The following is a 23,229-nucleotide window of genomic DNA, read 5'->3' on the forward strand; positions in this document are numbered from 1 at the left end:
TCTATTTTAATAAAATAAAAAGTTAATTCTAAAAATTTAAAATTTAGTATGTAAGTATATTTTTATAATGAAGATCATGTTGGATGGTTTACATCGACAATTTGCACTTTGAACTTTAAAAATAAAAATATGATTTAACATCCAGATATAACAAAAAATGACATTTAATATGATTTAAATCACATAGCATTCCGCCAACTGAATTAGTGGGCCAAGATCAGATGAGACTGGAAATTATTTGGTGATAGCATTATAGAGAGTCTGTCACAATAGGCCCATATCTGTTGCCACTTATAATTTGGAAACTTCAATAGGCCCAAATAGGCCCATAAAGGTAATATATTTCTACTGCTGCTAATGATATCCATGTAAACCTCCGCAAAAAGATATGCTCACCTCTTCTCTTCTTCTCTATTCCAAGACACGCCGTATCCGGTCTAAAACCCTCTCTCCTCTCTTCTATTTCTCCACTCAAACCCTCTCTCATTTCTTCCCACCACGCCAATCTAATGGCGCTACCAGCGGCAAGCAAGAGAGGAACCATATGCCCGCAAATTCCACCTGTGCTCCAATAGGACGGACGAGGTATGATTCTAAATTGGTGGGAAAGAAGACAAACGATGCGATCTTTCCGAGGGAGATGTCGCCTGAGATGGCATCTTTTCTAAGGAGGTTAAAGGAGGAGGGTTGCTTGAAGGATGGTGATTTCAACTATGAAAAGCCAGTGCTTTGCAATTCGTACTCTCTGAATTTGCTGAAATCTGCAACTGAACAGTTTGGTCTGAAACATCAGTCAATTGCAAAGTATTTTGTTCTTGCCAACTTTTTCCTATTTGGGTTTATTATTATAATATCATCCAAGAAATCCTAATTATTTTCAACAGATTTCCCAAATTTGGAGCTTTTGCAAACCCACAGGTTGTCCAATTCTTCCAATATTTTTTGCACGGCAGTACCAAATTGTTGTTTAGCAGTAAACTGAAGTAAATGCAATTTTGATTTTCTCCATGTAGCATATTACTGTGCTAATCTTGTCTAATGCCTATGACCTGTTTGCTAAAATACCTTGTATTTTTCTATCCTTGGTTGAAGTTCAGGTGGCTATCTGGTGGCGAATTGAAAAAGGTCGCACTCTTTGGTTGTCCCTCTGTCGAAAGGAGAACTGTCATGGCAGCAAAGTGCTTGCGTTCTTTTTTTAGGATCGAAGAAAATACCGTACGTCTTTTTTTTTTTTTCTATTGCCAATCCAAATTCTGATGTTGTTCTAGGATGCCAATATAAAGCTGGAGATTAAACTAGTTTATCAGAGTCTTGTTCATGATGTGAAATAACGATATCAAATGCACTAAATAGAAAACACTACATATGGACAATGGTATTACTGTGGCGAAGTAATGTTTTACAGAAATTTACAACTACATTTAAGAATGATCTATCAAAAGTATCAATGTACTTCATCAGGAGATTCAGGAGTGAGTCTGTGGCATTATGCATACTGCAGATTGGTCTGTACTGTGTATCAATATTTTCATTTTCAAAGACCAAATATTTGATTTGGACTGTTGAACATGATTTTCATATGAAATGTACTTGCAGACTAAATTTTACATTTTTTGGAATTTTTTTTACTATTTGATTAGTTTGGTAGAAAATCACTACTTTTGCAGGTCTAGAATCTTTAAATCAAGTGATTTTCTACCTATCTTAAAAAAGTTAGTAAAAAAATGCTAAAAAAATGTAAAATTTGACCTACAGGTACATCTTCATATGGAGATCATGTTGAATGCTTTTGATCAATGGTTTGGACTTTGAAAACGGAGATACTGATCCATAGTACTGACCAATATGCGCTATGCATAGTACCTTATCCTCACTTGTACAAGTATATTATACAGAAATGCATATAAGGAAAGTCCAAAATTGGTCCCCTGACTACAGCTTTTATTAGCTCTAGACTGGTCACACTCAGTATTGGGTTCAAAGTTTCTTCCATGATTTCATTCCATTCAGTGATATCATACCCCCTAAAATAAACACTCAGTTATTTTTAATTCATCTTCTAACCCCTTCTTGCATTCCCTCCCTCTCAGAAAGGGAGCCCCAGGACAAATTTGACCTAAAAGGAAATTGGGGATTGGAGTCAAACCAAGGAAAACCAAAAAAAAAAAAAAAAAATACAGACCAAGAAATTGAGCAGAGAAGCCAATGTCTGTGCTTTATTGAACAAAAGAAAATCTTCCAGGATCGATTGAACCAAATTCAGCAATTGGAGGGCCAATATTTGTGTCTTATGTATATATGCAATAATGATATCAAATGATGAAAATGTTAATAGAAAATATGTCTTGACTAAGCCCCTGATCCTTTTGTCTTGACTAAGCTTTTGCCCTTGACTCTTTTAACTAAGCCCCTGATCCTTTTGTCTTTTTGGTTGTTTAGTCTCCTCAACTATTGCATTTGCATAATCAAGCCCCTCATTTGGAAATTTAACATCGCTGATTGTGTTAATGCAATGTTCTTTATGTGGCACCAGTGTGTCAATCGAGAATTGATGTCAGTCAGTAATGACATGGTGCGTCATCATCACCTCTCTAATTGAACAATAACAATTGATTAGAGTTTAGGGTTTAGGGTTAATTACGTACAACTTCATTACTTAATTGGAGATGAAACAGATCTGCTGTGTTGGTTCAATGCATTTCTAATTGATCGTGATGTATTTCTTTATTTATTTATATACTTTGTTGCACAACATTTTTAGGTATGCGAGTCATGCAAGGTAAAGACTTCATGTAGATTTGCTAACCAAAGAGTTGAAAGGCAAGAGAAAGTGATCCTGACATATGTTACGAGACTTCTCGTTTTGTACGCCCTTGACGCCATTCCTCGAGAGTTGTCTATTTCTGAGAATTTGAAGTTGTCAATAAACAAGCTGCTTAATGAGGTCATTAATCTAAGTACATGAGACTAAATGTAACAAAAGAAAGATAAAGAGTAAAGAACTGATTGTAGTACTTGATTTTAAGCTTTTGTATGGAACTAGTCGCATAGTTACTGGTAATATTGATGCTGAAATTCAACCCCTTGTAGTTTTTCTGCTGTTTTAACTGATTGATGTTCAAATTCTAGGAGAAACTATAATCTAAATTTCACATGGCAAAGAATTCAGCCTTCGTTTTCCAAATTTAAGCCTTCGACAAGACCTGACGACCTGATAAAATTCCCACCAGTTTTCCAAATTTAAGGCTTAAGTTTTGAAAAATTGATATTTTATTAACAGAAAGAAATAGACAAAAGCCACAAAGCTAAATGGATGATACACCCTAAATACCTGTACCAATTTTGATTAAATAAGAAAAAAGAACAAAGGGATATTGAATCTGCAGCCACAAATAGCTTTAAAATTGCCCTAAGCACTTACTGTTAGAACCCAAGACTTGCCGAATTCGCATCCTCTGAGATATCTCATATTTTGCGTGACTTATTGAAAAATCTCAGCTGTTCAACTACATTCTGCACGAATCTCAAAGCTCAAATTGTACTGCCCCGGCCCCTGCGCTATCCCGGATAGGCACTGGACATGTCAGTCACGCAAAATATGAGATATCTTAGAGGATACACACCCAGACTTGCCACCGAGGCACAAGACAACTAGGCTCATTCACATATTTCAGTGTGCAAGCTTTAGTTAATACATAGTTTTTGATACATGTATAATCAGCATATTACTCCATATATGCTCTATGTATGACCTTCGTATTCACAGGGGCGGACCCAGTAAAGCTCAAGGGGAGCAATTGTCTCTCTGAATTTTGAAATTAAGTGGAAAAATAGAGACCCATTCTTTGCCCCCATATATGCTTTATGACCTTGTATAATCGTATTTAAAACATTAATTGGCTCTCACGTAACGAACACATACCAATGAAACGATATTTTATATTGACAACAATTGTGGCAACCAACATAAAGTCTATCAATATAAAAAAAAAAAAGATTAATGTGGCAACCAACATATAGTCTATCAATATATATATATAAAAAAAATTATAGATGAGTGAGACTATTGTATTATGCATAGAGCACATTGGTCAGTATTTTGGATCAATAAATCTGTATAATAACTAAGTAGTCAATCTGAATCGTTCAACATAATCACCATAGTAAAATATACTTAAAGATCAAGTTTTTTATTTTCTAGAATATTTTTACTATTTTTTAGATAGGTAGAAAATTACTTGATCTGAAGATTCTAAAGATTCTAGACCATTTCAAAAGTAATAATTTTCTATTTATCTAAAAAATATTAAAAAATTCTAAAAAATCTAAAAGTTAGTATGCAAGTTAAGTTTCCGTAAAAAGATCATGTTGAGCAGTTCAAATTGATTGTTTAAACTTTGGCATCATAAATAGTCACATAGTTTTCTACTGGAAAAACTCAAGCATAATATTTATCCCGATTGAATTAATGAAAATTTATTGGTATACATAACAATGAAGCTGAGAAGATTACCAAAAATTTCCAACTAATCAAAGTTTAAAGAAATTTCCATACTAAAAAAAGGAGAAAAAAAAAATCTAGTAAGCCTTGATTTGGTTGAAGTCACTAGTTTAATATTTCTTCTAATGATGTTTATGACACATGAGGAGTGCTTCAAAACATATAAAGCTAAGCAAATATTAAAAAAAAAAAAAAAAAAACTCGTGGAGTTGCTTCATTAGTAACTTCTGAATTGACCTATATAATTTATAATTGAGAATAAAAAAGATCATTTAATAAAAAGTCTATTGTTTAGCTGCAGGACACCACTTAGTGGATTATTTAATTTGAGGTCTATTAATTGTTTAGCTGAAAAGCATCTTCTTTCTTCCTTGATAATTTAATCAAAAAGCTTTGTACAAGACGAAATGAAATTGTTAACAAGTAGAATGTTCTACTACTTTGGATCTTTCACTATTTAAGGCTGGATTCTCAGCAGTATTATGCAGATTTCCAAACAGTACCTTTTTACATATAAATCAATATAATTTTCTCAGTAGTATCCAACTAAATGGAGCAGTTTGTGCAATCACAGAGGTCAAAAGGCCTTGCTACTGTTCTTGCAATCGGCACGGCACTCCCACCAGTCTGCGTTCCTCATGATACATACCCCGACATGTACTTCCGGCTTACCAATAGCGAGCATCTTACAGACCTTAAGGAGAAGATGACCAGAATATGTAAGATCATTTTGCCTTATTATCTTTTCTATTCAATTTGATCATTCTTTCCAGTTCACTCAGACCATAACCACCAACAAAAATTTATCGATTATTTATTATTGAAATGGAGTGTGTTTCATATTATTGTGCCAATTCAAATATAAAAAAAAAATTATTAAAGCACCACAAATGCTTTCCTCAGAAATCAGAATATTATAGGATTGGGAGTTTGATGAGATCACCACAACGAAACACCTTACCAAGTTAAATCATGTCTTGATTATTTGTAGGTAAAAGCTCTACTATTAAGCAGCGATATATGGGCTTGATGGCGAATGATGGAGAAATTTTAAAGAAGTATCCGAATATTGCCGACCACTCAGCACCATCTCTAGATGCCCGATGGGAGATTGTCTCAGAGGAAGTAGCAAAGCTTGCAAAAGAGGCAGCAACAGCAGCCATCGAGGAATGGGGCCAGCCTGTGTCCAAGATTACCCACCTCATCTTTTGCACAAATAGCGGTGCTGAGTGTCCAGGCGCTGATGTTCGGCTAGTTCATCTACTCGGCCTCCCTACAACTGTTAGGCGCGTCATGCTTTACTACCAAGGATGTCATGGCGGTGCAACTTCGCTGCGTATAGCAAAGGACCTTGCTGAGAACAATCGCGGTGCACGTGTTCTTGTGGTGACCTCTGAATACATTATTCATGGGTTCCGTGGGCCTTCTGAATCTCACCCTGATGACCTCGTTTCTCAAGTTTTATTTGGCGATGGGTCTGCTGCCGTGATTGTTGGTGCAGATCCCGATTTAGAAGTTGAGCGCCCACTCTATGAGCTCATCTCTACTAGAGAAACGATGATTTTAAATACTATGGATGCTCTTGCAATGGTACCTAGGGAAGTCGGAAACCTCGTCACATTGGCACCTTCAATACCAAAGCACATCTCCGAAAATATCGGAGGTTGTGTTGAGGAAGTATTAAAACCATTAGGTATTACCGATTTAAATTCTCTATTTTGGATTGTGCACCCAGGAGGTCCTAAAATTTTAAAGATGGTTGAGGAGAAACTCACATTGGACAAAGCCAAGTTTAACATGACGAGGAAGGTACTAACTGATGTTGGCAATTTGTCGAGTCCGACAGTATTATTTATAATGAATGAGATGAGAAAGAAATCAATCAGTGACGGAAAGGTTACGACAGGCGATGGGCTCCAATTTGGTATGCTCCTTGGGTTCGGGCCCGGACTTTCCATTGAGGCTATTCTTCTTCGTTCAGTTCCCATTTGATCTGCCTCCCTCATCTGCATGAGAGAATTTACATCACAACGACAATAATAAAAAATAATAATCGAATGAAAATGTAGCTTTTCAAGGTTGGAGAAGAATTAGGAATATTGTTGGCAAAGAGAATTTTTTTTTTTTTTTTTAAATGCCATGACAGAAGAAAGATAAACAAATGTCTCAAGAATGAGGAAATCGTTAAGAAAAAGGAAGAATAATGTTGTCACTAGATTGTTGGAGAAAGTTTTCCGAATCATTAAGATATTTTTTTTTAAAGATTGTTTAAACGCTCAACTATTGAATCCAATTGGATTTATTGCGTTCTTATTGATATATTTTGCATTTTCTATCGTTCCTTCTAAGTTCTCCAATAAATTTGAACATTTTAGATTTTAATAGTTGTACTTAGCTTAAGAATTAATTATTAATTATCATTATATAAAGGAAAAAGGAAGCAGCAAAAAAATGCAAAATTTGTAATGTTTCAACTACATGAAGACCATGCTGCTACTGAAAAACACTGATAACGTATCAAACTTACAAAGGAATCAAATCGTTTCAAATGATGTCTTCTTTGCAAAATTGCAATAACTGGTTCTTTAATGGGGGTTACTGTACTTGTTTTAATTCTTGCTTCCTTCTAAAATTTGCAGTATAGAAACTAATAGATCTTGGAAGACCATAAATCATTGGTAAGTTACTCTTTAGTTGACTAAAAAATTACCATTCCAACATACTTATGTCTGAATCTTAAAATTTTGACATGAATTTGAGGTACCAGGAATATAGACAGTACATCAAGGCTTTCCATGTTGGAAGAGAGACATTACAGCAGCCCCATGACATCGCCAATCTGGCCAGAAGAATGGGTACCAGTGTAATTGGAGAGGTACCAGTACACATGCTGTCAGAGTTGGAGGTAGCAAATACACTTGATGCAGCTATCTCCATGAGAAGCGATCAGGACCCGTAGAAATGAAATACCAGTACTGTTTGCTCAGTGATTTTTAGGCCGGTTTTAATTTAAAAATTCTAGTTCTCTTTTATTTAATTTATCTAAGTGGATTCTCTGTGTACTATTTCTGGTTCCTATGTTTTGGTTTATTTCAATTCCTACTGTAACTGCAAACTATTTATTCTATGATTTATGAATTTGCCTACAGGCTTCAGCTCAGAAAAATGGGATAGCATATGGTTCCCTTAGCTACTGATAGTTTCCTAGTCTTATTCATATTATTTTAGTTATTTAACTAATTTCCTAAATATCATCTATTTGTTGGAAATTTAGATTGGATTCAGGAAACCAAGATCGTGACAGGTTTGTTGAGCCTGGAGAGTTCAAGGCCAAGGATCGTCGCTAAGGGTTTCTTCATTTATAGATGCTGGTCGTGTGGATTTGTTTAATCATTACAACAACAACAACCAAGCCTTTAGTCCCAAACAAGTTGGGGTAGGCTAGAAATCAAACTCAATCACAGTCATAAAATAAAGATAAGTAGTAATAAAATAGTAATAAAAATAATGAAAATAAAAGTGAAAGTGAAAGTTTCTGCACATCCTGTCTCAAGTCAGGATAAAGGAAGAGGGTCGTGATAGGCGTGGCGAGCCAACGATAGACCAATGGTCGAAAAACAGTTATTCTCTCATTAAATGAAACCCATAGATTTGTTTAATCATTAATTTACATAAATCAATTTGTGCATTTTACATATTTTGAATTTTGCATTTGACCTGATACTTTGAATTGTACATGATGGTAACTGATGTTCCATTGTTGAATTTATTATGAAAGAATCCAATAATTACTTGTTTGCATTGCTTGATAGGTTACCGTAATGTCATATCAGATTCTTTATGTTACTTGATTGCTTGCATGAAAAACATGAGTAACTGACTAACTGCTATATTGAAAGATTCCTTAAACTTGTTTGTTGGTGCTGGCTGTCTTGTTTGTTGGTACCAAGCTCAAATGGGTTGTACCGATTTCTAACAATTTCCTTAGTTATTTGGGATTATTCAGGGGTTGTTCATGCACATTGGTGCCTATCGTTACCAGTTTACTCTAGGTACTGGTATACCGAGTAAAGTTTCCAGCGGCTTGGTTTCAAAGTAAAGAAATAATAGGAAGGAATCTCTTAAGTTCCTATGAGTTGATAATGAGCCTGTCAGAGGTTCCTTAATGCAAATAAACATCTATGGGTCGGTAGTAATAGTTTGTCAAATAAAAATGCAAAAATGTAAATAGGGCCAATCCTATTTAATTGTTTGCTTGATTGAGTAATTGAAATCTTTAATTGTTATTTAAGAAAAATTGATGCATATTTTGGCTCGAGCCTTTGATGGTTGAAGAACTTTGAAACCTAAAAAATATATACTCAACTAATACAAATACCTCAAAACAGCAATTGATTCAAATTATATTTGTGGACTCACTTTACAGTTTACATTTACAATTAAAGTTGTACCGGATCCATTAACAATTAAATAGATGAGTGAAGTTATAGTAGTATACATAGCACACATTAGTACGTTTTTTTTTTTTTTTTAAATATTTACAACGAGTCAAATTATTCTCATTCTTATATCTACTCTTTTATTGTCATAAATTATTTTAAACTACTCTAATTAATTTTTTAATCCTACTTATATATATTATTAATGACCCTATTATCTTAATCTCATATTTCTTCACGACCAGATCCGTTTTTGTTGGACCATCATCGCGCTCTGACTGCCGAATCTGCTCACCACTGCGCTTTGATCAAAATGGATGTATAGGATATAGACTCTACGCTCTGAGCTCCAATGATACCACTGTCGGTTCCAATCGGCACCGCTCCCTCCCCTCTCCCTCATCTCCTCTCCGCTTGAGGAGGTAGAGCCGAGAGAGAGGAGGTATTGTTGTATCGGGGTAGAGGCCTAGAAGGGATAAAAGGGGGAGGGAGGGAGCAACTACGCTAGGGTTTTGGAATCGCTTCAGGGGCACTCTTTAGCTTGCTTGTAATATCTAGATGTTAAATCACATTTTTATTTTTAAAGTTCAAGCCGTCGATGTAAACCATTCAACATGATTTTCATATGAAAATATACTTGCATACTAAGTTTCACATGATAGTTATATTGAACTATTTGAATTAATTATTAAGATTTTAAACACAAAAATATTGATTCAGAGTACAAACCAATATACATTATATTATACGTAGTAAATGGTTTCGATATCAAATATTACATTTTCAGTGCCAGTTGTCCAGCATACTGTTTTTGTCAGTCCGATTATATCGAGATTCGCATAAGACAAAGAAATGACGTTCTAGGTTTTCTTGTAACACAGAAGGCTCCGCAAGAAATCTTCTGCAAGATACGCTGTTCAATTAAAGAAAATTTATTGGTATAAATAACAATGAAGGGAAGATTACAGGGAATTTTCAACTAATCAAAGCTTAAAAGTAATCGCCTACTAAAATAAAGGAGAAAAAAAATCTAGTAAGCTTTGAGTTTGTTGAAGTCACTAGCTTTATTATTTCTTCAATTCAAGTAGTGTTTCACTGGCTAATGATGTTCTCCCCAACATATTGAACGCTAAGCAAATATTAAAAAAATCTCGAGTTGCCTTAAAAGCAATTTTAAGTTGACCTATATAATTTATAATTTTCAACCAACCAAACAGCACGAGTCATGACATGAATAACGATTAATTGCTTGTATTGTTGTACATTTCTACCAATAAACAGCATGAGTCATGAGATGAAACAGTACATCTTTCTTCATTGATAATTTAATCAAAACGCTTTGTACAAGACGAAATCAAATTGTTACCATGTAGAACGTTCTACTACTTTCGATCTATCCCTATTTAAGGCTGCATTCTCAGTAAGATTATGCAGATATCCAAACAGTTTCCCAAAAAGTTCTCCTTTATAGATATATTATTTTCTCAAGTAGTATCCAACTGAATGGAGCAGTTTGTGCAATCACAGAGGTCAAAAGGCCTTGCCACTGTTCTAGCAATCGGCACAGCACTCCCACCAGTCTGTGTTCCTCATGATACATATCCCGACATGTACTTCCGGCTTACCAATAGCGAGCATCTTACAGACCTCATGGAGAAGATGACCAGGATATGTAAAATTCATTTCTCCTAATTGTCTTTTCTATATAATTTGATCATTTTATCCAATTCACTCAGACCATATCTTGACTAATTGTAGGTAAAAGCACAACTATTAAGCAGCGATATATGGGCTTGATGGCGAATGATGGAGAAATTTTAAAGAAGTATCCAAACATTGCCAACCACTCGGCACCATCTCTAGATGCCCGATGGGAGATTGTCTCAGAGGAAGTAGCAAAGCTTGCAAAAGAGGCAGCAACAGCAGCCATTGAGGAATGGGGCCAGCCTGTGTCCAAGATTACCCACCTCATCTTTTGCACAAATAGCGGTGCTGAGTGTCCAGGCGCTGATGTTCGGCTAGTGCATCTACTCGGCCTCCCTACAACTGTTAGGCGCGTCATGCTTTACTACCAAGGATGTCATGGCGGTGCAACTTCGCTGCGTATAGCAAAGGACCTTGCTAAGAACAATTGTGGTGCACGTGTTCTTGTGGTGACCTCTGAATACATTATTCATGGGTTCCGTGGGCCTTCTGAATCTCACCCCGATGACCTCGTTTCTCAAGTTTTATTTGGCGATGGGTCTGCTGCTGTGATTGTTGGTGCAGACCCCGATTTAGAAGTTGAGCGTCCGCTCTATGAGCTCATCTCTACTAGGGAAACAATGATCTTGAATACTATGGATGCACTTGCAATGGTACCTAGGGAAGTTGGAAACCTCGTCACATTGGCACCTTCAATACCAAAGCACATCTCCGAAAACATCGGAGGTTGTGTTGAGGAGGTATTGAAGCCATTAGGTATTACCGATTTAAATTCTCTATTTTGGATTGTCCACCCAGGAGGCCCTAAAATTTTAAAGATGGTTGAGGAGAAACTCGCATTGGAGAAAGACAAGTTTAACATGACAAGGAAGGTACTAACCGATGTTGGCAATTTGTCGAGTCCAACAGTATTATTTATAATGAATGAGATGAGAAAGAAATCAATTAGTGAAGGAAAGACTACTACAGGCGATGGGCTCCAATTTGGTATGCTCCTTGGGTTCGGGCCCGGACTTTCTATTGAGGCTATTGTCCTACGTTCAGTTCCCATTTGATCTGCCTCCCTAATCTGCATAAGAGACTTTACATTGCAACAACAATAATTAAAATAATAACCAAATGCAAATGTAGTTTTCCAAGGTTGGATAAGAATTAGGAAAATTGTTGGCAATTAAGAAAAAAAAAGTGTTTGAAGAATGAGAAATTTGTTAGAAACATGAAGAAAAATGTTGTCGTAGAAAGTTGAAAAAAAAAAAAAAAAAAGTTGAATATCTTAGTGCCAGCATTTGGGTTTTTATTATTTGTATCTAGTTTGTTTAAAAACTCAACTATTGGATTTATCCAACTAAGTTAGGTTTTTGTTGAAAGTTTTTTGCGTCTTCTTTCGTTTCTAATTGTTCAAATAAAGTTGAATGTTATTGCTGCTAATAGTGTCAGTTATCATAGTGCTTAAGTATTAACTATCATTATATAAAGGAATTAACAAAAAAAAAATGCAACATTTGCAGAGTTTCAACTTTATGAAGACCATGCTGCTACTGAAAAATTGATAACAAATCAAACTTACAAAAGAAAGAGTTGTTTCAAATGTTGACTGAACATCAAACCAGTATGTACCATGTAAGGATTTCAAAAAGCTTGCAATGAGGCCAAGCAAATCAGGATGACAACCGAGTGAACGTACCTTCTTTTTGCTTGATCTTTATGATAGGAAATCTACAATAGATACAGGTGAGAATATACACTGATATATAAAAGATCAATTGAAAAATGATGCTCCACCACTAAAAGTTTTGTACAATAGGACAGGGGAAACAAGAAAATAAAATGCAGATAGCAGGCCAAAACAGAAACTCTTTTTCCTCCCAAAAAATTAAGATAGATAGCCTTCATTTTAGTATCTTTTACACAAAAAGAACAAGTTCTAGTAACTTCCATTATACAAAATAAACCCAAAATGCTGTCCTGACTGATACGACAATGACTTGCACAACTCTAAGTCTGCAGCCCTACTTTTTGCTGTTAGTATAACTTCAGCACAAAGATTATATAATAATGTATCAATCTCGGAGCCCTTCTTAAACCAAGGCAACCACACTAAAATTCAGAAAAAACGCCTATACTGTAGCAGATATCAGAAGCCATGCAAATTCAACAAGGACAAATGCATCCCTTGCATAAAGGAACATGAAAAAGGCATGCTCTGCTTGCCAAAACTAAGATCATTTTTCAATTCTTCCATTTCCCGAGTCATCATGTACACTTCTTCGGCATGGTATTTGGTCGACCAATTCTCCACCAACCTAAGAAAAAGAGTGAAATTTTTAAGAGTACAGAAAATAAACACAAGACAAAACTCTCAACAAAAAAAATAATTGGTACTGGGAAGGTGAAAACTGAATTACTAGAACCAAGCAACACAAGAAAAGCCAGGATACCACACAAATGAAGAAGATTGCAAACCTAATATCAGCCTCAGAGGCATCACTACAATCAGAGAATAAGACCTTCACAACTGGCCTCAGCTCCACCAGACAATTAGGCTCCACTGCTTGGTTCTCAATGCACGTACCAGAAAAATACCAAGCCTTGGAGTTGAGAAGTACTAACTGGAGCAATGGTTTCCGGGATTTCAAATCCTTGACAACAGTTCGAAAAGATACCTCATCTTCTGCACTCTCAAGGAGAAGATTTGAGAACAGGTTTTGAACTGTGTAATACCTGTGTAAGAATGATGTTCTAGCATCAGTACAAGGGAGATACAGGGGCTCAGGACACAAGTGGTATACCATGAATCCCTGGCTAACAAAACTTTTATCATTAAAAAACAAAAACAAAAATCTTAGGAATGGCACAAGTGAGGTGAGCCCTGATAATCATCTGTAACAAAACTATTATTTTTTCTTGGTTTTATTAATAAAAAATTTAGGCACTGATAGGGGTTCAAGTGAGCTTAACCAAGACAAAGAAATAAAGAAGACTAATAGTATTAAGTCTGTCTTAACATTCCTACCAGTATGGCTCTGTCTACTTATTCCCACTAATGCCAGTGAGTTAAAAAAAATTTAGGAAAATCAACCACCATAATTGTTTCCATCTAAAAAAAATAACAAATCATGACCCTGAAAGGCAAGTAATTAAAAAGTTTATTAGAAAGCATGAATAACCAACCTAAATGCATCACCAGGTCCACCGACAGGTGTGGAAGTTGAGATATAGCACTTAAATAATCGCACCCCACCATCTATTGTACCAGCATTGCCAATATCCTTCTGACAAGGATATGAGCCAAGAGGTGACAAGCACATTTCGCAACAAAATTCACTCCATTCTACATCCTTTGACATATTAGCCTCGCTATGCACAAAACCCCCTCCAAAATAAATACTCCGTTCATCATACCTGTCAGGACCATGACTGACATCACAATTAGATGTTGTATGGTTCAGGTCCTGCTTCTCAGATGTAGGAGCAACTCCCTCAGGACCCTGTGCATCATCATGACTACAATTGCAATAATCTAAAATTGGCACTTCTGGATTTGCATGATTGGTGTTCAACACATCCAAAGATGGTTCTTTGCTGGCAAGATTTTGAGGATAACCGTGCAGAGAATCTTTACTGATAGTGATTGAGGCAGAGTTTAGAAGACCAATTTCTGATGAGACGTTAAAGGAGTTGAGATATTGAGTCGCAAGATCTTCCGCAGCCGCTCCAAAGGAACAACAGCAATTGCCGAACCAGTTCTCAGCGACATCTCTCCAGTTCAGAGATGGCATTTGCACAATGTGCCTAAAATAAACAATAGAAGTGACAATAGCCTAAAGACTACTTTATACAAAGATAAAAAATATAAAAGCATCTAACCTTAGTGGCTGCTTGGTTAATTTGGTTGAACATGATTTGCAATACAGATCTACGTCACCAGAAGAAAGACTCTTCAAATCTAAGATAAAAGGGATCAGTAAAATGAAGCACATACAAAGCATATTTATATTTCAATTTGTGGCATATCATTTCATTTCATCAATGAATGAGGCTCTGGGAGGACCTAAATACAACACAATAGAAATGAGAGCAATTGACAATGACCAATGAGCACACAACCGGTCGTTTTGTAAATATGACTGCTTCTGTTCTCTAACCATCATGCAGTATACTAACCAGTACACAAGCTGAAAGCGTTTAACCCAAGAATGAAGAATAGTTTCTAACCCAACTTTTGGTTGAGTTAGTAGAATAGTGAGCTAACCCAAACACAAAATAGCATTTCAGAATAGTGCTAAGCAGGGTTAGTGGCTATTCTTCACCCATCCAAACCCACCTAGAGTTCAGTGGACTAACCATCATTCAAGGAGATAGGAACAGCATTTTCATCTCCATTGAAACCTATAGAGGCCCGGTACTGAAGAACCACAGGATGGTCTACAGGAAGAACCAGAGAAAGCTTGATCTCGACATGATCGCTCCTCACTATGCATTGAATTTCCTTATCAGGTTCGATCAAAACCTTAGGTACTGGTATTTCGAGACGAACAGTGTCATCGTTCTGATACGAGAGTGAGACGAAGAGGAGGGATCGGTCAGTCTGGAAAGAAGCAGAGAGATTGGAGACAGAGGTCGGGGTCGGGGTCGGGGTCGACGACTGAAAGAGGTAGAGGCGGAGCGTTGGGATATGCGGAAAGGTCTCCCATGTGAAACGCCATGGATGGGTGCCAGGGTTTAGGGGAGAAGGCGATGACATTGTCATGTTAACATACCCTCTCTTTCATTTGGGTTTTCATTTGTATGTAGAAATGGATCATGGGCCTATTTTTGGGCCTCATTTAGACTTGTTACGGCCTTATTCTGTCAATTGGGCTTTATGTTATGTGCTACCTAAACCCAATAGCAGGACAGTTCTAGGCCTGTAGCAGAGACCTGTGAGGCTGTGATACAAAATCAAAGGGCATTTTGTTCGGGCGAGTAATTTAGATCCGATTCGAATCTTTGAATTTTTGTTCGGACGAGTTGAACAAACAGGTAAATATTTTAACAGAGTAGTGTTATCTTCATGCAGCGCACGAACCATATGCAGTGTTGTTTTAATTCTATACTCCGTGCGCTGCATGAAGTAAAAACTAATCTGTTAAAATATTTACCCAACAAACAGTACCCTTTCTGCTAATAAGGAAAGCTGAAGATGTCAATCCAACACTCACTAGCTATCAGCAGAGCGAGTACTTGTAATGTAGTCTTACCGGTTATAAAAGCATGTAAACAACATGTCGCTTAGTGATAATTGCATCATAGATGATGAGAAAGAAGCGAATTTTGCATGATATTTAATTAAGAAATATAAATAACATGGTCTCCAGGTAAAACAATATTGTATAGATTTCTTCAAAACCAAAATACTAATAAGGCTCGTTTTCTGACTCTCAAACGAAAAAAAATATTTAAAAATTTGGAGGAAATCAAATGCAGGAATTTTATATCATAATTATGTTATATATAACTCAAATACATAATTTTGAATGAATTATGATTATCGGTTAAGTGGTTAATTAGATTTTTCTTTTATTCTCAAGTTTCAGATACATGGAAACAAATTTTGATTGACTAGTAATTCAGGTGATATATATGAGCGTTGAATTCTGCACTATGGTCAGATATTTTAAAAATTAGATATAAGGGTATTCATTGATTACTCTTATTATGAATTCACTAAGATAATTCGTGGTGTTGTTTTATGAACTTTATTGCTTGATTGAAATATAATATTGTTTAGAGCTGGACACATTCAAGATGTAAAGGTTTTATAAGCTAAGATTTTCACCTCACATGGGTTTCATGCTTTCAATCTGTACTAACAATCGACATCCTGCATCCAACGATAACATTATTTATACTTTCGTTACTAAATATTTATATATATTTACTAATTGTTTGTCTTCATTACTAAATATTTATATCTATATCTATGTTACTAATAATTCCGTAAAAAATAAATTAGGTATAATAGTCTAATGATCACATTATGAACTATGAAGAGTTTAAGACTCCTTATTTTGTTCATTATTGTGCTCGTGGGCAATACACTAATAAAACAATTAATAAATCCTTTTTACACGGCTAGAATTTAATTAAGTCAGAATAAACAAGTTCCCCATGCAATTTTTAAATCCCTCAACTCATTCATTAATTTTTCGTTTCTACCTTTTTGTTGCAAAAAATTCCCAATTTTTATCTTATAAACAGTGACAAAAATAAGTATGTTAATCCAAGTCGAGATAAAAGGTTTACCCAAACAATTATTCGAAGAGGTGATTTCACTGCTGTTGATTTAGTCAAAGGCTAAGAAAACATAAATTATGGCTCCTAATTCCGAAACAGAAGCTTCAGATTTTTCTAAATAAGAAACTCTCTCACATTCCTAAATCTAAATTAGAAACTACTATATCATATTAGAAACTCTAATAAGGTGACAGTTTCATAGATATGGGAGAATTTTTAATTTAAGGACTATACAAAGAGTTTATTATTAATAAACTGTTTATAAACTCTACACTGGTCAAATAATTAGCTCAAATTATTTCTCCTTTTTATTATTGAAGTGGCTTAATAGAAACTCTAAACTTAATTTCAAAAATGTGAGAATTTAGAGGCTTTAAAGACCTTAATTTCTAAAAAGTAATTAACAATTATTATGTAGAAACTCATTTGAGTTACTGAAATGTAGATGCTCATATTATAAGTTTATTTAAACTAATTGTAAACTTGCAACCGAATTATTACAGAGGCAACGACACATTTATTCAGAGTATAAACAATAGAAATAAATAAGTAATAATGTGCACTTAAGAATACTATTCTATATTTATATCCATGTTTAATTAAAATTTAGTGTTTTCTAAATTTTAAATAATTCAGGCTTGTTTTGTATTTATTTTTTTAATTCAGTTTAATTAATATTATAGTTTATCTGAATAAAACACCATGGTTTAAAATTTTAAAAATATCTGAAATTAATTAATTACATCTCTGGACCCCCACTGTCAATATTTATAATGTCAAAGTACATTTTATTCATAAATTTGTCGGCTTGAAACCTGGGTGGCTCCGAAATAGAGGCCGTTAATTAAGGTCAAGATCGTATATATTAAAATGTTGAAGCGTCAAAATCGAATAAATTCAACAAATTTGAATGGAAATTTCAACTTTTTTTCCTTCCCATCCAAGCTAACGTGGATTTGCGGAAATTTCTACAAAAATTCAAAAGGACTTTTATAGTCCTCGGCTGACTACGTACGTAGTTACGTACCACCTTGCATAATAGTCTAATTTTTTTTCACAAATATCTACGCTAATTAATAGTCTAGTATATATTTTTTTCTTTTTAATGTATTGGAGAGGTGTTTATGAGATATGCGGGCAGACCCACATGGTCTCAGGTAGGGTGAGAAAAATAGCACGGTGAAGCCGGCTTAGTAACGGAACAGTACGTTTACGGTATAGTACGTCTATCAGTTACGTGTTGTGATTGTGTGTCCCGTGTGGTGACTATTCGCGTACCGTGATCATCTTTTGAAACTTCGGCATGACATGGCACGTCACGTAAAATATCTAGCCACAATACAGCACTGCATGTGGCCACGTGAGTCACGTGTAATTAGAACCATAAGATATTGATTAAATGATGAATCTTGAATAAACTAATATAAATTATGATTAAATGGTCATGCGAGTCACGTGAGTCATGTTTGGTCACGGTACGTTTGGGTACGGTGTGACTATTCGTGTGCCATGACTACTCCTTGATATTTTGATCACAGCACGTCACGTAAAAAATTAACTTCGTCACCACACGACACAACATAAAACCAAAGTCACAACGTGTTAATTAGTCACGGTACGTTTATTCAACACGGTACGTTTGATAATCGGTTATGCAGGTGTGCTAAATAAATATGATGATACTACATAAAATTCGTTTAATCATATATTAAGTACTGATAAAATAAATGCTGACTTTAAGTACTGATACAATTTTTGCTGACTGTAAGTACTGATAAAATCAGTTAATTTATACATGTTGACGGCTTTACAAAATAGATTCAAGCAATAATTGTATCAGTACTTAAAGTCAGCATTTATTTTATCAGTACTTAATACCATTTTTATTAATACTATTTCAAAAAAAAAAAAAAAAAACCAAAACACCTCTGAAATTGGAGAATTTGAAAAATATCAGAGCCTCTAGTTCAATCTACAGTGCCCTTCTTGGAGAGGCGCAGATTGAATTGGAGGCTTCTCAAAAATCTAAATATCATTATATTACATTGCAATTTTGGATTTTTGGGAGGCCACCAATTCAATCTGTGGTTCTCTAAGAATGAAGCTGCAGATTGAATTGGCGGCCATGATATATATATATTTTTTTTTTGAGAATATAGTATAAATAAAAATTTCAAAAAATATTGTAAATTTACAAATTCAAATCCATTTGTTCTTCTTCCCTTATAGCATCCGGCGATTCAAAACTTTGGAAACCAACCACTGTATGACACCATCACAGGCAGCGGTCCTTGCTGAGTTACTGAGCCCAAAGTCCCTATATGTTGACGGATGTCACTTCGCTGCTCTTCAAATAGGAGAGCAGGACTTTGTTATTCAAAATCTAATCGTTGGTTTTTTTTTTTGTGCACAAATTTTAACACAGATGAACAGTCAAATTTAAAATAATAAGGTCATACTCTCCTATTTGAAGAGCAGCGAAGTTGGCTCCTATGTTGACTACCTGTATACAGTGTAACAGAACAGTACACGGTCACCATTAATTCTACCAAAGTATTCACCTAATTTTGATCAACATTCAACAGTGGAAATTAATTTTGGCTTATTATTATTTATTTCCATGGTCGTCTATTGGAAAACGAATAGAATACGTACGGCTGCTCTCCAATTCGTACATATGGTGCAAGGAAAATCATAGATGTGTACATTAATAGAATCTAAAGACTTGACCTTTACTTTTCTTTGTCAAAAAAAAAGAAAAATCATAGTCTCTCTCAAAGTAGACATTGTTTTTTTTTCATAGATAAGTATTTTCAATGAAGAAATTTGCCAGAAGAGCGTCCCAATTTTAAGGCAACAAATTAATTGAATTGCACTGGAGACATTACAGATAAAATGGTTGGGTACTATATATCAGCGACAGAATGTTGGTACCTCAGAATGTTATGGTTGCACGGGACAGTCGCTTAAACAAACCTACCTACAACTGCAAGCTGTTTCCCAACTCCTTTTCTCCGATTCGATTTGTCTAAGATCCTCTCCAGCAAATTTTGTACTGGACGGATCAGGTACTTTTCATGATTTGGAGGAGACAGATGTGTTGAACGTAGGATCTGCAATGGATTGTTTAGATTGTTTAGGACTGAAAAATTGTCCTTACCAGTTGGAGAGGATCAACTGCTTGTTATGTCCGTTTTCCACATAAGAGAGAAGACAAAACTATTTTGAGAAAGAGAAAGAAAAATAAAAAAAAGGCATCTGTTCGCCAAACCTTGCCTTGTAAGAAAAAACCACCTTTGACTCCCTGTATCGGAAATTCTGCATCATCTCCATTAGAAAGAAAAAAAAGGGAGAGGAATTAAATTTATATTATTTAAACATATACAGAAAATCTCAACGAAAGTTGTATTAGTACGAAAAATGCCACAACCTCAAGCCTGCGGGAGAAGTCTGCACATGTAGCTTTATAATGAAAATTCTGGATATCTTTGCATTTCTTACTCAATAGCTATGTTACTCTCATATTGTAGAGGATCCAGAATTTTCGTCAAATTATCGAATCGGATTTAAATAACTAATCAGATTTAAACTCATTAACTAATTAATTAGGTACTCGATAAAAAATAATAGTTTAACTTGTGTTTTTCAATACTCTGATTTGTAATTTCTGATTCTCTAATCTATAATTCTAATTACCAATCATAATTCAAAAAATTTAGTTTAATTTAAGTCTAAATTTAACCTGAATTACAAATCAAACATTTAGAGGAGGACAAAAAAAATTTGAGGAGGGGCAAAGTCGATCGGAATGTTCCGATCTCCACTAAAACTCAAAATCCAAGAGGAGCAGCTGCCCCCTTACTCTCCCGATCATGTGGGTCCACCCCTGCTCTCATACTTGTCATATATGCCTTTGATACGTATCTAATACATCAAGTGGCGTATCAAAACTTTTTATGCCTTTGACCGCATATTTTTATACTAAATTAATTGAAAATTTTATAAATTATGTATATAATTACATTATTCATTAAGTAAATGGAGTTCAACAATTTGAATTCATTATTACACTTAATTTTTTTTAGTTATTTGATGACCTTAAAAATATTATAATTCTACTCCAGTGACAGTGCACAGAAAAATGTTTTGGACAATACATTTAGAACCTAATAATTATAGGTCAAACTAATATCAGGAGTAATTGTCACAGGTTGGAATTTTTAGGAGAATATTATCATAACAAAGACAATCCAAAACAACCTATTAATTAAAAATTTCCAACTTTTCAATAATTAATATAATAAAATCAAATTAAATTTTTTGCAAATATAACCATTATTCCAAAATAAGCACAAATCTATAATTTATGCCATCATTTCAATATTAATTGTGCAAATATTTGGACCATAATGACAGCTCGACTTTATATATTTCAGCACAAAATTTGTAATTTTTAAAATTTGATTTTTAACATGCTAATTTAGAAAAAGGGAGTAGTGTTTTTAAATTTTCTCAAAAGGATTACATCTAATCCTGTAACTAAAATAGTATCTTTTGTGTAATTTTTTTTAAAAGTTAGTGGTTTTAAATATCTCTATTAACGATTTTAGTAATAATAAAAATGTTATTTACAACACGTCAAATGACGATCGTTCCTATTCTAGATCTACTTTTTATTCTCCTTAAATTTTACTAAACTATCCTATAATTTGTTCTTACATATCCACAATCTTTATATTTTCTCTCTATTTTCTTTAATCACTCTATTATCTTATTCTCCATCTCTCTACATGAGCTTTGTGGAGCTCTTACGGATCTGCTCCTCCACTATTGTTCGACCACCGCACGATATTATGTGACCTTTTATTTATAAGTAAACCATAACACCTTGAATTTGAGAGGAGCTGAAATGATTTTTGTATAGTATATATAATCATAATATAATTTTTCAAACTCCTAAAAAATGTACAATGAGAGTAATCCGTCGCAAAAAGTGTCTCATTCTTATTGTGTAATTAGATCTCAATATCCTATGAAGATATATCGTGCTACATTGAAGGTAAAATGAATAACTTTTGACTCTTATTTCATGCTAACTTTTTTTTTTTTAAAATGGCTTGTTTAATTAGTGCAGAGGTTGACATCTCTCAGTATTTTACTTATTTCAAAAAAATGTTTTGTCTGATTTACATCATTTTCTTTGCGACTTTTAAGCTCTCTTGTAACTTATAACTTGATTGCTTATTTTACTTTATGTTGTAAGAACTCTTAAATCATGTTTGATTGTTACTTGTCTACGGCCGGCTTGATTAAAAAAAAAAAAAAATGATTGTTACTTAAATTTAAGAAAATAGATAAATTATTTACTTCACCTAGAAATTAATACAAGAATGGAACAGTATCCGCGAGGGTATACCGACATAAAGGTATTTTTTTTATTAGCGACGGTAGTATCCGCGACAGTACACCGACAGCATCCCTCGCAGATACTATCCCATTCTTATATTAAATTAATTTCGCAGATAATATCATATGGGAGGTCGCAAGTTCAAACTTGAATAGAGAATCTCTTTTGGATATAAAAACGATTGATTGACTTAATTGACCTCCAACTAGTGAATTGCAAATGGATCGGGTCGGGTCGGTCCACGGTTCACATGGTCTAGGGGTCCAATGGGTCTAAGGGTTAGCACGGTCAGGAGTGGCGGATCTAATTTGGAGGAGTTAGCCCAAACCCGTACTAAATCCATGGTCCAAATTCACACGGGCTGGTCCGATCCGGATCAGGTCCGGATCTGGTTTTTTTTTTTAATAATGACAACAGCAAAATAATTTACTTTCAAAATTAAATCTTATATTTCTTAACTTTGAATTTAGAAGTATATTTGAAAAATTAAAAAAATATTTAGGTATACTTTTATTATTTTAAATAAATCTAACATATTTAAAAATAAATCTAATATTTTAAAAATAAATCTAACATATCTAACATTTTTAAAATAAATCTAACCTATTTAAAAATAAATGTAACACATTAAAAATAAATCTAATATATTTAAAAATAAATCTAACATTTTAAAAACAAATCTAACCTATTTAAAAAAAAAATCTAATATAACATATTTAAATTTTAACATTCAATTTTAAAGTTCTCTACCAAAATAATTTAAAGTTCTCTGCAAAATTTAACATAATTAAATCTATTTTTAATTTAATTTATTTTCAATCTATTTAAACTAACCAAAACAGCCTAAACTACCAGTTTTGATCTCTGTTCCTGGACGAAACAAACTGTTTTGGACTTTGGAG

General features: G+C 34.3%; 4 protein-coding genes across 4 annotated transcripts; 3 read left to right on the forward strand and 1 right to left on the reverse strand.

Annotated features, from left to right (window-relative positions):
- Positions 1-368: 368 nt before the first annotated feature.
- On the forward strand, positions 369-3,075 carry LOC144559851 (craniofacial development protein). Its single transcript, XM_078309002.1, has 3 exons — positions 369-804; positions 1,098-1,215; positions 2,762-3,075. The coding sequence occupies exons 1-3, from the start codon at positions 389-391 to the stop codon at positions 2,963-2,965; spliced, it is 738 nt and encodes a 245-aa protein (XP_078165128.1). The 5' UTR covers positions 369-388; the 3' UTR covers positions 2,966-3,075.
- Positions 3,076-4,857: 1,782 nt separating this feature from the next.
- LOC144559578 (stilbene synthase 3-like) lies at positions 4,858-6,493 on the forward strand. The gene is made up of 2 exons (XM_078308640.1): positions 4,858-5,220; positions 5,493-6,493. Exons 1-2 carry the CDS (start codon positions 5,052-5,054, stop codon positions 6,491-6,493), a joined length of 1,170 nt encoding a protein of 389 aa, XP_078164766.1. The 5' UTR covers positions 4,858-5,051.
- A 3,950-nt stretch (positions 6,494-10,443) lies between these two features.
- LOC144559560 (stilbene synthase 4-like) lies at positions 10,444-11,921 on the forward strand. Its single transcript, XM_078308621.1, has 2 exons — positions 10,444-10,612; positions 10,699-11,921. The coding sequence occupies exons 1-2, from the start codon at positions 10,444-10,446 to the stop codon at positions 11,697-11,699; spliced, it is 1,170 nt and encodes a 389-aa protein (XP_078164747.1). The 3' UTR covers positions 11,700-11,921.
- A 398-nt stretch (positions 11,922-12,319) lies between these two features.
- LOC144559533 (HECT-like ubiquitin-conjugating enzyme (E2)-binding protein) lies at positions 12,320-15,396 on the reverse strand. Its single transcript, XM_078308586.1, has 5 exons — positions 14,989-15,396; positions 14,512-14,590; positions 13,816-14,436; positions 13,108-13,365; positions 12,320-12,947 (listed from the first exon to the last, which is right to left on the reverse strand). The coding sequence occupies exons 1-5, from the start codon at positions 15,392-15,394 to the stop codon at positions 12,779-12,781; spliced, it is 1,533 nt and encodes a 510-aa protein (XP_078164712.1). The 5' UTR covers positions 15,395-15,396; the 3' UTR covers positions 12,320-12,778.
- Positions 15,397-23,229: the final 7,833 nt, after the last annotated feature.

This window comes from Carex rostrata, chromosome 9 (genome assembly GCF_964058835.1).
Source record: "Carex rostrata chromosome 9, lpCarRost1.2, whole genome shotgun sequence".
NCBI lineage: Eukaryota > Viridiplantae > Streptophyta > Magnoliopsida > Poales > Cyperaceae > Carex > Carex rostrata.

What these genes read in the sequence shown, in the direction of transcription:
- LOC144559560 (XM_078308621.1), top strand. Translation starts at nt 10,444, where the DNA reads ATGGAGCAGTTTGTGCAATCACAGAGGTCAAAAGGCCTTGCCACTGTT. An exon ending in GGAGAAGATGACCAGGATAT is followed by an intron (nt 10,613 to 10,698) that starts GTAAAATTCATT and finishes GACTAATTGTAG; the next exon opens with GTAAAAGCACAACTATTAAG.
- LOC144559578 (XM_078308640.1), top strand. Translation starts at nt 5,052, where the DNA reads ATGGAGCAGTTTGTGCAATCACAGAGGTCAAAAGGCCTTGCTACTGTT. An exon ending in GGAGAAGATGACCAGAATAT is followed by an intron (nt 5,221 to 5,492) that starts GTAAGATCATTT and finishes GATTATTTGTAG; the next exon opens with GTAAAAGCTCTACTATTAAG.
- LOC144559851 (XM_078309002.1), top strand. Translation starts at nt 389, where the DNA reads ATGCTCACCTCTTCTCTTCTTCTCTATTCCAAGACACGCCGTATCCGG. An exon ending in AAACATCAGTCAATTGCAAA is followed by an intron (nt 805 to 1,097) that starts GTATTTTGTTCT and finishes GTTGAAGTTCAG; the next exon opens with GTGGCTATCTGGTGGCGAAT. An exon ending in TTAGGATCGAAGAAAATACC is followed by an intron (nt 1,216 to 2,761) that starts GTACGTCTTTTT and finishes CAACATTTTTAG; the next exon opens with GTATGCGAGTCATGCAAGGT.
- LOC144559533 (XM_078308586.1), bottom strand. Translation starts at nt 15,394, where the DNA reads ATGACAATGTCATCGCCTTCTCCCCTAAACCCTGGCACCCATCCATGG. An exon ending in TCCTATCTCCTTGAATGATG is followed by an intron (nt 14,591 to 14,988) that starts GTTAGTCCACTG and finishes CTTTTATCTTAG; the next exon opens with ATTTGAAGAGTCTTTCTTCT. An exon ending in GGACCTGGTGATGCATTTAG is followed by an intron (nt 13,366 to 13,815) that starts GTTGGTTATTCA and finishes ATTCTTACACAG; the next exon opens with GTATTACACAGTTCAAAACC.